The 14,995-nt window shown below is 38.5% G+C and overlaps 1 protein-coding gene across 2 annotated transcripts in view; it reads left to right on the top strand.

Moving 5' to 3' along the window:
* Positions 1–4,205: 4,205 nt before the first annotated feature.
* hhip (hedgehog interacting protein) overlaps positions 4,206–14,995 on the top strand; it is a 37,783-nt gene continuing 26,993 nt past the window's right edge. Inside the window, exons 1-4 of one of the 2 annotated variants that reach the window (XM_015018200.1) lie at positions 4,206–4,944; positions 9,085–9,277; positions 13,470–13,614; positions 14,409–14,610. In XM_015018200.1, coding sequence (XP_014873686.1) covers positions 4,675–4,944; positions 9,085–9,277; positions 13,470–13,614; positions 14,409–14,610 — 810 coding nt within the window. In that variant the 5' untranslated portion in view covers positions 4,206–4,674. Of the gene's footprint in view, positions 4,945–5,208; positions 5,315–9,084; positions 9,278–13,469; positions 13,615–14,408; positions 14,611–14,995 lie in introns of those variants that run through there. The other variant, XM_015018207.1, reaches the window with a different exon arrangement.

Consider the following 14,995-nt stretch of genomic DNA (forward strand, 5'->3'; position numbering starts at 1 on the left):
TTTTTAAAGTATAATCAGTAATACTTTTATAACAAATTTATATCAGTAATGATTTCTTGGTTAATGTCAAGTTGTCATAACAAAGACATTTCGAATAATGTCAACTTTGTATTAAAAGTGTCATAATTTACTGAATGACGCTTTATGACAACAGTCATAAATATTCATGAAGGCTTATTCATGTTCATGACAGGTGTTATGTCATGTTTATGACAGTGTCATGTCAGTCTTATTCAACCCCCTTCAAATAAAGTGTTACAGAGTATTTTCTATTAACCTCACCAGAAACATCTGCTTGGCGCTGTGAAGTCCACTATTCTTTTCAGACCTGTTCTTTTCAGAAGCATCAATGTTTCTGATTAAACTGAATCCAGTGAGTGCTAAAGGCACCACCTGACGTGCTTTAAGGTCTCCACACTCCTGGAGCTTCACCTTCTCGTATTCTTTGGGCTGAGATGAATCACTCTGTTCCACTCACAGATATACGATTTTTACAAGAGACTGACTGGGGCAAAAATTAGCTTTTTAGTTAATTAGCTGTTTAGTCAGAAAAAGAAGAAGATGAAACAGAAAACAAAAAATATTTCTCACCAGGATTTCAGCACATTGCAGATCAACCAATCTGCTGCTGTCATTATTCAGTTGTATTTTCAATAAACTATGACGAGTATTTAAATATAATAGGTACTACATGTATGCATGTGTCACTATTTACTACATTTTGGTCCTTTTTTGTGGATATAAACAGAGGTGGGTACAATACCAATAAAATGTGCACAAGTAAGAGTAGCACTACTTTAACTTATTTTTACTCAAGTAAAAGTAAAAAGTAGAAGTGCAAGAAATTGTTCAAGTAAGAGTAAAAACATGTTTTACTCTTACTCGTAAGAGTAAAATACTCTTTCCAGTGTCTTAGAAAGTCTTTCAATGGAAAGACAAGTACAGAGTAACTGATGAAAACATCAATCACTTAAAATTTAAAAATTACATAAATAGGGCAAAATATAAAGATATGTGAAAAGTTTGGTGAAGTCAAAATGAAAATAATTCATATTATAAAAACACATTTTCCAAATCTTTTAAATTTTTTTATATTAAACTTATGAAACTGCTTCGTCTGTGTCTGGTAGTTTTTTTTCCCGTTAAAATAAGCCTGTTCTTCATTCAGTGAAGGTACTCAAAGTGGGCACAAATTTTACTCAAGTAAGAGTAGCAATACTTAATTTTAAAAAATTACTTGAGTAAAAGTAAAAAGTACAGCTTTAATAAAGAAACTCCTATAAGTATTCTTCCACAAAAGGTTACTCATGTAAAATTAACAGTGTAAATATAACTAATTATACCCAACTCTGGATATAAATGATTTGAGATCATCAAAGATGTTGAAGTTGAAGATATGTCATTCTGGTAAATCTATCACCCAGTAATTCCTACAATATTTAATGATTTCAGATTGAAACAGCAGAAGCAGCAGTGAAAGTTGATCAGGTTTTAGCTCATGTACTCTCTTGTATTTTTAATGTAGGAGAAAATGCTCCTGAAATGTAGGCTGGAAAAGATTAACTTCTGAAAAAGATGTGCAATACTGTGAATTTTGTTATTAATCAGAAACTAAGTTAATACAGGGTCAGCACTGTCAATATCGCTACAGATACCTTTTTTAAAAATAATGTCATTATTATTGAATAATTTAGCTATTTGACTTCAATTAGTTGATTATTGACGATTATCAGTGTTATGACAAGTGTTTTTTATTAACGAACTACACTAGAAAGCAATGTAGCAGCATAGAAACAACATAATTCCCTTACTACCTTCTACTTCAAGCAACTGTTTATTAGGACTAGTGAGTCTGTAATTGCAATCTGCAATAAGAATAATATTTTTCCTTTAATATTTAACATTCAGCCATATTCACATTTCAGGTTTGAGGTGTATATCTTTACATAAGTGTATATTCTTGAGTTCCTGTAAGATTTATTTCAACTGTCTGAGTAGATAATAGTAAAACTGTGCTTATGGGAGAATTAAACAGATTGTATTTGAAAAAAGCAAATGTTTTAACTGCAAACATTACAAAGGTATAAAATCCTTTCTTCAAATTGTAATATAAACTCTTCATATTTGGCATTTTAATTTCTGCATATGCACTAATATGAACTCTGAAGAAATTCAAGTAATTTATGGACATATGGAAGAGAAACTGTAAACAAAGTATCGATCTTATCACGCTAGTATTAATAGTATTGATATTTAGCTTGATCCGTCCAGCCCTGTGTTCGCTGCTAAAGTCTATCGTTTCTGCCAGAAATTAAAAGATGGAAATGTTGAATGGATTTCTGTTTATGTATGTTTAGAGAGCTACTCTTGGTCTGTCAGCTCAGAAGCGCGGTCTGTCAAACTGTGCTTCTCTTCATCTTTCTGTCCTTCGCAGATGCACTCCGCTCGGCTCCACAGCTGCATCCCACATGTTTTCAACAATGCACTTCTCCTCTGTTCCTGTAGCCCTCGTTTTGCGGTGACACTGCTGTTGGAGGCAGATTGCTCTCTTCATTTGATTTGATTCCCTCCCTCCTTTATGGACATAAAAGGGCAGAAGCACTTTTGCTGCATTTGGTCCTGAAATGTCTCCATTTGGATAAGACAGAGACTCTACGAATGTGTTTGTGAACGTGAGAGGTCGGTCACAGCTTCATAGCACACAAAGTCATTTCCATAATAGCCCACAATCAAACCAACCACTCTTGGATTCCACCCGCTCCAGATTCCTGTAGATAAGCTAAGCCGGGAATCTGCTGAGTGCCACAGACCCCCAAGTAAGAACAGGTGCTGTTAAAGTTAATGATTTCAGGTTCTGTTGTGAAAAAAGCAGGGGCTGTTGTTTCTCTGGTAACTGCCACAGTTGGACGTCCCCCCACCTCTTTTTTTAGATTATCATGCTATCAAGTGAATTTTCTGAAAGGAATTGCTCCACATTTGTTATCGTGAAACTGGACAAATTAAGATGCCTTTCAAAATGTGAGGCAAGACAACAAAATGAAGGGTGTTGAGTAATATGTGACTGGGTCTGGAACAAACTTCCAGAAAGCTGCAAAACAGCCGCAACACTGAGATCCCTTAAAAAGGTTTGATGCATAAGAACTGGAACATTGATTAATATATCTGACGTACATCTACTTAGGGATTTTGGTGATGGCATTTGGCATAATGTAATGTTTGTTGCTTGTTTTATAAATGGTTACTGTTTTATATTTTGTGGTGAATAATTTAGAATTGCCACACTGATGAAAAAATGGGATATACCAGACTTGACGTTTCCTTTGCCCAATAGTCAAACAACTCAAAAAATGGAACAAATGTCCAAATTTGGACATCTGAAAAATAAATAGCAAAATAACAAAATACAGGCATAAAAAAAGGAAAGATTTCCAAATAACTGTATTTTAGCATCTTTACAGTCCTCTAGGAGTTTGTTCCAGATTTGAAGTGCATAAAAATGGTTTATTGTCTTTGTTAGGGCAAGTAATGGATGGATGGATGGATGGATGCTCTATTGTAAAGAACTCCATCTTGCCCTCCTGTCAACTATTAAAAAATCTCAATAGATTAAAATTTTCTTCTATAATTTTGTGAATGGTTGAAAGTAAGATGTGACTTCTTGTCAGTTATGATGCTGTAATTTATGAGTCTTAGTCTCCTAGGACAATATATATAGTTCTCATTTCGTAGTTATGTAATCCTGAACTATTTTATTAGGTAGTTCAGAACAGTGTTGAACAAAATTCTGTCCTGAATCTCAGAAATGTACCTGCCACATGTGGCTCAGAATCAGCCTTTTCTCACTGTCATGGAAAACCGTAGCTGTTATCCTTCAGTGTGCTTCTGGGAGACTGGAAAAACCATTTCTGCAATGTAATCAACGCTGTGACGTCAAAGGACACACGTGCGATCTAAACAAACAAACAAAACCCGATTTTGTTTGTTTGTTTTCTCATTTGCATTACAAGTTGTTCAGACCGCGGTATATGGGGCATTGCAGGAGCAGCATTCATCTCCAGCCTCCGTCTACACTCTGCCAGGTAAAACGTTTCCACCTCGACGTGGGCGCGACCGTGCTTGCCACGCGCGCCCCCGCGCAGCCATACGTCACAGCGCTCGCTCCGCTTCTCGCGCGCTGGTTAAAAAGAAGGAGGAAACAGCACGAGAAAACATGTGAGCGCTCTGAGAGGACTTAGAGACAACTTTTATTTTCTCATGTTGTTTTGTGCAGTGCGTGCACAAGCTGGCGAGCCGTTCCCTGCAGGAATTTACCCTTTTAAAGGAACATCAGGCTCTTTTCTGTTGGGGATTTTTTTTTTGTTTGTCTGTGTTCTTGAGGATAAAATTTATTGGTCTTTTTTTTTATTTGGTTTCTAAATGTCAAGTTAAACCGTTTATTCTGAGGAAGGAGTTTGTTAATTTATTTTTAAAGAACCCTCCTCATTGTGATAATTAAATTAAGGACAGTTTCATCTAGGAATAATAGTATAAAATACCTTTTTTTCTTTAGCAGCTTCTGGTGTTTGGATAATACAAATAGATATACAAACTGTTCTGCAGGGGCACATTTGCATTTTTGAAAAAAGAGAAGTCCCCTTTTTCTTCTTTATTTTGTTTGTATATGTTTTTGAAACAATGAAGCACTTGCAATTCGTGCTCGTCCTGGCCATCGCGGTGAACGTGTGGGAATGTGGGGACGCAAAGTTCGGTGAGAGAGGAGAGTTGAGCCCCAGGAGGAGAAGATGCTACGACGGAAGCTTGCCCAAGCGTCTGAAGAAAAGGGAGCGAAAAGTGCTGCTTGACGGCAGCAGCAGCGGAGAAGTTTGCCACAGGTTGTACCCCCGTGTGTCCTGTTGTCCCACCAGGAGAGCCACCTATCAGATCCTGCACCGCGGGGATGCCCGGGTAGGTTGAAGAAGACGTTAGTATGATTTTACTGGGGAAATACACTCAAACGCCTACAATCACTGTCGTATCTGTTATTAATGTAGGGAATGTGACGGGAATGTTACTAAAATAGTTTGTCCTCTTCGCTTATAACAAAACTTGTACATATTTAATGCTTATTCTCCTTTTGAAAGCAAAAGAACAACCGTCGTGCTTATTGTGCGTTTTGAACATGCTGGTGTAACGTTTATGTGTGTCCAATTCGCTTCTGCGTTACCATGGCAATCAATCGCCCCGATTCACGTTACATCTTGCTTCACAGTGAGCTAACCGTCCAGACAGAGCGCTTGCTAGCTAAGCTGTTGAACCCGCTTGCTCGTGAAAAAAGGTAGGAGTTTGTTTTGTGGTTTTTGTTTTAGTCTTTTTATAACCAGGAGCTCATAGACTTGTCACTTATATCGCATGTTCTCGGTTGTTTTGATGTGTTTTAAGATAAGTTTGGGTAGTTGATGTTCTTTTCATTTCGAACGTAAAAAGAGAAAATCGTCACTCCAGCCGCAGCCTTTGGCTCACGTCAGCTTTGACCGTTAAAACGCGAATTAAAAACCCTAGAGGAGAGTCTGAATCGCTCTTGGGACGTGCACAAAACGCAACTGTATGCGCCAAACGGGCGACTCCTTTGGATTCTCATCGGGCCATTCTCATGTAAAAGTGCCCCTCGTATAATTCAGTGGCTGGGTGGTATCTCACTTTGTGCGATACAAAAAGCACATATTGCATCATTTAATTTGCTCAAGTCATGCAAATAAGAGGTGGTGGTTGGGGTGGTGGGGGCTAGAGGGGGTGGTGGAGGTGGGGACTGAATAGGACGAACTCGACTTCTCCTCCTCCCCTACTACACTGCCCACACACGGAGCCTTTTCTGATTATGGCAAAAGAATAACAACAACACCATTGTGCTTGTTGGTTTCACTAATAGGAGAAGCTGGAAAACATCACTCTCTTCTCTCCCCCTCCCAGTAATCAGCCTTGTCCGGGTGTTAATGCCTTTGAGAGGGTGTGTATTCTCCAGTATCTCCCCCTGCCAGCAAACTTACACCTATTCCCTGAGGGCAAGTGTTTTGTTTAAGCTTTAGTGCAGCCTTTGCTCCCCCATCTCTTATGGTTGACTGTGGACAAGCATTTTGAAACCCCAAAGACAAGTTTTCCTTTTTAAAAAAAATGTTTTTAGAGAAGCGGAAGTCATATTAAAGCTGGCATGGCCCAGTATGAGGATCAGATGGTTTGATAACTTTGAGTACAGATATGCCAACAGGATAGCATTAAAACACACACATATGGAAAAACAGCAAAAATACATGTCTGTATCGATTTCTTTTTTTAATTTCTATGCTTCCACTATAACTTGACTTCTTTATTATTAAAATGATTTCATGTTATTCCTTGTCTGTTTGAGACATAAACTTAACCAAATAGTGCTATGTTGTTTTTGAAGGGCAAATTGAGAACAATATATTCTCAATTTTCTAAGTAGGCAGGCTATCTATTTGGGTACAGGTTACTCGTAGCTACTTTCCATCAAGCGGAAACTAAAGGTGTCGCTTCTTTAGTTTCCACTTAATGCCTCTATATTTTGCCCAACAGAAAATATTTTAAAATATCCATGAATTTTTGTTGTAAGTGAGAGAAAAGCCCACCACCGTTTTTTTACTCAGGTGACCGACTCACTCTTTTGTGACACTTCCTCAGCATATAATTTAAAGTACTTAAAACCTTTGGAACAGTATGCTGTGAAATTTTACGTGATTTTGAGAACATAACCTTTTAAAACATTGGAACTGGAACATAACCTTTTAAAACATTGGAACTGGTGGCCCACCCAGGCCTATATTTGTGCTCTGTTAGTTTTTTTTTTTTTTTTCCTTCTTTTTGGAGTAAAAGCAGGAAGTTCCAGCGTTATGCATAAGCCAGGCTGAAAGTGTGTTGCAGATTGGCTCTGGGTTGTGGGCTTGTTGAGTACCGGCCGCAGACTAAAAACAAAACATGCAATTTTCATGGTAGTGAGTGTGAAAGCAATTTTCCTTTACAAAAACCAGAAGCATCCTTTTGCTTATATCGGTGAGCAGGAAGCAGGCGAAGGAAGCAGGTGCATCTTCACATTTGTGACGATTGCAACTCCCCATCCTCCGAGCATGGCTTTCTTCTACCAAGTACGCAAAAGATGTCACATAGTTCAAATTGTCAATATTTAGATAAGGGTTTTGGGGATGACTCTTTCTCAGCCCAAGTCTGTCAGTTCTACACAGAAACTATTTCCTTTATTGCTTTAAACTCTTGAAGAAAGATCTAGAAAGTTCTGTTGACAGTGACTGGACTAGAAATTTGCAAAACAGACTTCAGTTAGATGAGGAATAGTTTGGTGTTTTCATATGCAAGATTAGTCACATCAGTTCTTATAGTTTAAAGTGGGACATCATCTAAAACTGAAAGATGTTGAAAGTTGTTCTGGATGTCTTTTAAAAGGACCAATTCTTTCAAAAGTATAGAAATAATAAGTAAATCACAATTTGTTTGAGGGATATTTTGATCCTTATTATGACTTAATTTGACTATATTTTGATTGAAATTACTCTGTTAAGTTCTGATCGGTACAGGAGCATAGTGACACTAGTCTTGTTATGGCTGTTCTCCTACCCAAATCTTGCAACTGTGTTGGCATCTCTTTAAAATTTATTGTAATGGACTCTGACAACCTGTGTGTTTAGGTTTTGGCCATTTTTAGCCCGCCTGTTATTTTCTTCCTCATTTTGAGAATTATGCCCCCGGAGATTCAGCAAAAACACAACAAACAAAGGGCCCACTTGTTCTGGTTTGGATGATGGCAACATTGGAGCCCATCCCAGCAACATATGGACACGGGGCATGGCTGAGAGCACACAAATGCTTCTCTCTGTGGACCTTGTGCCAGGCCATGGCACACAGAATCAATGGGCACTTTAGAGCAAGGGAGCAGGCATGCCCACAACACTGGAAGGCATGAGAGCAGAGAGTGCCGTGACAGAGGAACATATCAGCTTGTTTTCAGAGTAAAAGAAAATTGACTTTGGATCTATTATATATAAAGTGTGGTCCAGGTTGGTGTTTGTGAACTGAAATGGAATAATAACATTTTGTGCTGTTCTGTTTTTGTCCATCCCACTGTCTGTTCCAGAAATACCTTTTTTTTTCCCTTTATGGCGGCGTATTTTTGTACTGGAACATCAGGTTTTTGTCAAGGGCTCCACCACCTGTTGCACTAACATAACTCCACACAACTTAAAATCAGAAAGTCTTTTACAAAGTTGCGGACTTGTTCTGCAACCCGAGTGTAAGGTGTCCATATGTTAGCCCTGGGTCCCCTGCTTTAATTGACTTCGACAGACTGCTAATTTGTTGATACCAGAGTGGGAATGATGTGCTTCCCTATCTTGAAATTGGTGTTTACACATGGACCTCACACAGAGCAAAACACCACCAGCATGCTTGGCTGCCCCAACAGCGCAGCTTTTGACCTAAAACAGATTACATTGTGTTTTATTATAGCTAATTTGTTATGTAAATAATCCTGCTAATTTCTTTTGGATTAACTCCTTGTGTAGTTCTGCGTAATGACTGTAACGTAGACTCTTTATTTTGTTTTTGTTGTTCTGAATACTGTCAGACGTGCGGATTGTAATTACTTTTTAACTGTCTGCAAACTTCAGTGAGCAGGCAGGGGATGAGATTATTTGGTCTGAATAGAAAACATTATTAGATTTGAAATTAAATGTTAAAAATCTTTGTGCTTTAAGCCTTAAAATTATATTTGCAGAACTTTGCAAAGACCTATTTTTAAGGGTTTTTTTCATTACATTTGTCAGGTAGGAGCAGTTGCTTACTATATTTTGACTGACGATGAGGTCAGAGATCACTTCCTTTACCAATAGACACCAGGTGCAGGTTGTTAGGATTCCATAAAAAATTAAAAATCCAACCTTTAATGGAGGTTTCTCAGATTTGATGATTTTTATTTACACAACTCACTGATTCTTAAGTACATCTTAGTATGAGTTAAAAATTTATAAGTTGATTCTCCACCCCTTTAACAAGGTGCTGGCTCTCTTTGTGTGTGGTCTCCAGATTTTCTCCACCAACAACACAGAATGTGGACATCTCCTGGAGGAGATCAAGTGTGCACGCTGCTCCCCCAATGCCCAGGTGTTGTTCCACTCCTTGGACATGGATCGGATGCCACACAGAGAGCCGGACCTGCCGCGGCTCTGCCAGGACTTCTGCCGGGAGTTCTATTACACCTGCAGGGGGCACATACCAGGTAATGAAACCCATAATAAAGGCAATGAATGCAGCTTTAATGGGTGCCTGTGTGGTCACCTAGCGATAACCACACAAACACATTCACATTTTTTGGGGCCCTGCATGTTGTGTTGAGTAAAAATTCACAACAGGTCTTGTTTGTAACCGAGACTCTGCTCGCACATGTGGACCTTGCAAAGCCCCGGGTTTATGCAGAAAGTGGTGCGTCAGTAGTCTGGTCAGGGAATATTTATTTATCCAGCTCTTACCTCATCTGACCTCACCTCCATTCATAACTGAGTCTGACCTAAAACGTGTTCACTGGTCTGCTTCTCGCTGTACTGATGAGGCGAGGATGAATCGATAAAAGTTTGATCAAAATTATTCACTAGAATTTGACCAAGCATTCAATCAGTCTGATAGAGCTCATTTCATCCAGACCACAGACATTCATACTCCATATAATGGTAAATCTTCTCTATTACTGTTACTGGGAAAAGATTTTGGTGAATAGCTATTCTGAGTTACTGTTATTGCAATGAACTTAAATTATTTATGCTTGCAGATACATTAATGTTCACATGGAACATGGAACATTAATACATATCAATATAGGTCATTGAAAATAACTGTTGTGTACTACTTAGCAGTACAATTGCACAACTTAATGTTAATAGGTTTTACAAAAAAGACCCAAAAACTTCATTTATAAAATATAGTTACTTCTCTTTAGGTCAGTCGTTGTGAAACTTTTGTATACCAAGTATCACTTTTGTAAACACTGATATACTGACATAGCATACATACTGACATAGCAACTTTAGAGTTAGATAAGGAACCACCAGCAGCATAGCAACAGTATGACATAACATGTAAGCTGTTTTAAAACCAGAACTCTTTTAAACCTTGACACACCTTGATACCAGGAACTGGCCTTTGTTTCTCCTGGGGAAATGTTTTGAGAAAGCATGTGAACCCTATTTTGTGGTGTAGACAGCTCCTGAGTGCTTTGTTTCAGGTACAAACTGTCACTTAAAAAGCTACATCTCAGCTCCTCCGTTGCTGTTTTCTCTGAAGTTTCAACCGCACAGGATTCTAAACATAGCTGAAGCGATGGAGATGGCATCAAAACTCTTTGATGCATCACATGTGGTTTGTCACATAGGAATTGTTTTTATGCCTGAAAGCACCTGCTCTTCAGAAGATTTTCTTTTGAAGAGAAGCAAGATCATAGTTCGCTGTGATTTCAGAGAACATGCCAAATATGATCAAACACTTTAGGCTGCGAGTCTCCTCAAACTGATTAGATCAGCAGGGACTTGAGAAGGCAGAACAGTTTCAAACACACATGTCGACAACATGGTAAGCTGTAAGTCAAACATATATTTCATCCAAATAGATATCTGGTTGCATCAAACATGGTGCTTGTATATAAAGTGGAACACCAAAGCTACAGCCGAGAGTGGTGACAGCGACTTCACAGAAAACAAGAAGGCTGTGGAAGAAGAACACTTGTTCTAAGTTACAGATTTCTTGCTTGAATACCGACAGACATATGGGCTCCAAGAGTCGCATCAAAAAAGCTGAAGACAGAAATGCTCTCTTCCTTTTTCTTTTCTTTTTTTTTTTGTTTTTTTGCTTCTATGCTCCTCGCTCGCCCCGCTCAACCCACCACAGATCAGCATATGTGGTGACGAATGACACATTTATTTTTCTACAAAGCTTGTGTGTATGTAAAACTGCTGAAGTGCATCAAGATGTCAAGTGCTTTGGGTGGGCCACCCAGGTTGGCTTGGAAGATAACCAGATGGAAGTATAACTTTAGAGCCGGGGAGCCAGGAATACGTACACTGTCTCTCTGTTTCTCTTTGTTCTACACCTTTTCTTAGCTCAAACTCTCCTTTTTTGTTCAAAATGCAGGTATTTTAAAATCTTTTTTTTAGATTTGCCAACAGACAACAACAAGCAAAGTAGGAATTTCCTACAGTTGTGATGTTGAAACCAGTGTGGCTTTGACTGAATCTTTTCAAACACAACGGTTTTAAGTTGAACTAGAAGCCTTTGAAGCTTTCTTCACCTATCATCCTGCTTCCTTAAAACTTACTGCTGTCTCTTGATTAGGTAACTCGGCCCCCTAAAGATGTGACCTGCCTTGAGTCTTACTTCTGCCCCCACCTTTTCTATACTCCTCTAATATCTTCCTTCACTCATTCCCTCATCCTGCACCCAAGGTCCCCAACCAGCACGGTTAAGATAACTACAGAAACAAGCGTGTGGGTGGTATAACCAGAGCTCTGTGTGTGTTTGATCTTCATGTTATGTTTAGATGTTTGAGGGGATATCCTATCACCTCCAGTATTTGATGCGGTCAGTCGTTGCGGTGTGTGGCAGGAGAAGGAGATGAAAGGAGGGACTGGGAGAATCCTGTTTGTGTTTTTATCGCTGGTGTATTTGTTCTCTTCTGTCCTCCACGGGATTAACAAGAGGAAACAATATTGTCAAGGTTGTTGTTAGGTCTCAAAGTGCCTCCGAGACCCGCTGCACATTTTGTTTTCTTACGAGAATGGTGTTGTGACGGGGCTGGCTGGAGGTGTCGCAGAGCGATAACTACTGGTCACCTTCTGTCATCATTTTGGAACATCCCGTCTTTGTTTCACAAATTAGGTGTTGAGCATATCTCACCATGGGAACATCTTGTTTACTCTGAATGACAAGCCACATTGAACAGGCTGATTGTTTGAGTTCACATGCTGTTCTCCAGTGCTGCTCAGAAACGCAAAACAGCGAAAGCCTTATCAAAGTTAAACCAAGTTGCTGCATCTTGTATTTGTTCATGTGGGTTATTCAAAGAATATTCACAATCAGTTGCAATAAAGGCACTTTCCTATTTCCTGCCATTATGATGCTTCCAATACTCTGTGTCAGTCACTGACATTTTCACATCTGATAGTCAGATAAATTCAATTGAATTGAGAACCAAAACTCCTCGTTTGTGGTGGCAATTCAGATTTGTTAAGATTAGGAATTTGCTGATACTGATTCCCAAAGCCATTGTTAACTGCACACCTGCAGTGGTGACCTGGTGGCCGGGTATGTCAGTCAGATATCTTTCACAGGAGAGAGCAAAAGAAGACGGTGGCAGATTTTCACATCTTTCCTGATAAAGTCACTTTGGCCGATCACAATCTCCCAAAATTAAGGCAATGAAATCTGATTCTTATTTTTATTGTTTGTACAAAGCTATATTTAACCCGACGCATGCAGCTACAGTCATCGACGACAACGTTTGAATTTGAACCTGAAGTATTAGGATTGAATGAATTGTTGATAATTCGGCTTATAAAACATTCTGTTCCAGTTAATGTGTGCAGACAACATTTACGGGAAGATTTTTGTTTCTTATAACGTCTGTTTCAGCTGAACTTTGCACTTCTTCTCCCTGACAGTTGGGGATATCCAAGTAATATGACTTTCTTTCACTGTCAGCGACATTTTAAAGAGGGCAAAACACTTATTTATCAGGGAAATTCCTGATTAGTTAGATACACAACATAATGTGCATGATCTAAAGTCTGGTTTTGTAAGGAGTGAGCATGAAATTCAGCTGTAATTTAAAAAAATGACTGCACTCGAGAATGTTGCTGCTGAAAATCACAGACAGTACAATAACAGCAGGTTACAAAATGAGTTTCCTTTGTGAGTTTTTTGTGTGACATTGCTTTGATTTGCATTGAGGTACTTGGGATCAGATATGGACTTTCCTACTTTATATGTAAAGACATGAATGAAGAGATTTTTCAGTTAGAAACTGTCTAGACAACAAGATTAGATTCATTTTCAAAAAAAAAAAAATTAGGCAACTGCACAAGGATATGATGTGAAGAATTTGAAATTATATGCATGGATGTCTCAGTTGGGAATTGAGTGTTTCTGCTCTGCTCAAAGTTAAACTGCTATCCTTTCCTCAGTTTCTGTTGACTCGCTCTTTACAGCCTCTTCGGACCAGAATTGATTCAACTAGATTCCTTTCCACAAATCCTTTTTAGGAAACTTTCCTCCTTCTCTGTCCCTATGCAACTTTTGTTAGTTGTTATTTGTACACAAAGCAAGACATCCATAAACATAACTCAGTTGCCTGAAACTTGTGTAAAAAGCTGTTTTAATTGTTCAGCATCAGCAGTAAGTGTCGCCTTGTATGTGCTGTTTGCTAGAGCTGTTCCAAGCGGATGTGGATGAGTTCTGTCAGTACTATGGGAGGAGAGGTGCCGGCTTGTGTTTTCCCGATTATCAACGAAGGCAGCAGCTTGGGCAAGATTCCAACTACTTGGAAGATGAGAAAATAGAAGATATCAGCAGGTTTGTACTCTGACTTTCACCTTGTTCTATTTTATGTGGTGCTAGAGTTACTGTTAGTAAGATGATCTGTTTTAGACGCTCAGGTTTCACTGGTACCAGTTCAGTGTTCAACATGTTTCAATTACGATTTAAGTAGGACTGAACAATAAATCAATAACAATATACATTGTAGTATACATGTGGTCAATATCAGTTGATATGTTTGCAAGAAATAAAAATCCAATTTTAATCCAACCAAGATTATTCTCAGAAATTTTCCAGAAAAAAATTTAAGTAAAAAATGTTTGACTTTAGGAAATTTTCTGAGTATCAAAAGTTGAAATTTTCAACTTTTTGAGCTCAGAAAATTTCCACAAAAATGATTGTGAGATTAATTTAAAAGAATTTTTTCCAGAAAATGTTTGACTTTTTGATCTACAATAATTTTCTAGTTTTTTTCTGAAAAATCTTTTAGATTAATCTCAATATTTCTGAGTTTTCTGATACTTTCCAGGAACCAGTGAGTGATCATTATGATGGTAATAGCTACCAGTTATTAGACACACATTATACAAAGAAATGCAGATGTAGTGGTCAAACTTTTGGGACTCTTGGAAAACTGACAACAATTCCACTCACTTTGTTAATTCTTTCATTCTAGAGTAATACAACAAGAAGTGAAGCTGATCCTCTGTGTGCTGTTCCTGATTTTAAATACTGCCGCCTAAAAATCCCCTGTGCTTCTCATGCCGCTATAATTGGATTATTGAGGGACACATCATTCCTTGACCTTTTGCCTTTTCCATGTTTCCCAGGAAACACAAACACAACTGCTACTGTCCTCAGGAGGTGTTGAGTGGTCTGAGGCAGCCGGTGGCTGTGGTGCACTGTGGCGATGGCTCTCAGCGGCTTTTTGTTGTGGAGAGAGAGGGAATTGTCAGGATACTCAACCATAACCTCGAAGTTATCAAGGAGCCCTTCTTGGATCTCCACAAGCTGGTGCAGAGCGGACTGAAGGTAGGAAAGTGTCTGCTTTTGTGAGATTTTTCTGCCAAACTGCAGGGTCTTAGACATGTTGTCATAGATTGTGTAAAGGACTTGTAAATTACAAAAGATTAATATGGACATACCACAAATATAAGGAGTTTATATTCATGATTGATGTTCAGTACCTTCAGAACCTTGGGAAAGTATTCATGAACATTTTCACGTTTTGTCACATTACAAACGTGCAAATGCGAACCAAAGCATCTAGTAAACCACAAGATCTGACCATTTACTGTTCCAAAATTCTTGTAAAAACAGTGAAGCTTGCAAGTTTGTTTAGAGGTATTAGTTGATAAAAGTCCAGGTGAACCTTCCTAAAGGGTCTTTTTGGTACAATTGTTCAGTTTTTCTTTCT

The sequence above is a fragment of the Poecilia latipinna genome, unplaced genomic scaffold (genome assembly GCF_001443285.1).
Source record: "Poecilia latipinna isolate Pla-1442-1.1 unplaced genomic scaffold, P_latipinna-1.0 Scaffold78, whole genome shotgun sequence".
Lineage (NCBI taxonomy): Eukaryota > Metazoa > Chordata > Actinopteri > Cyprinodontiformes > Poeciliidae > Poecilia > Poecilia latipinna.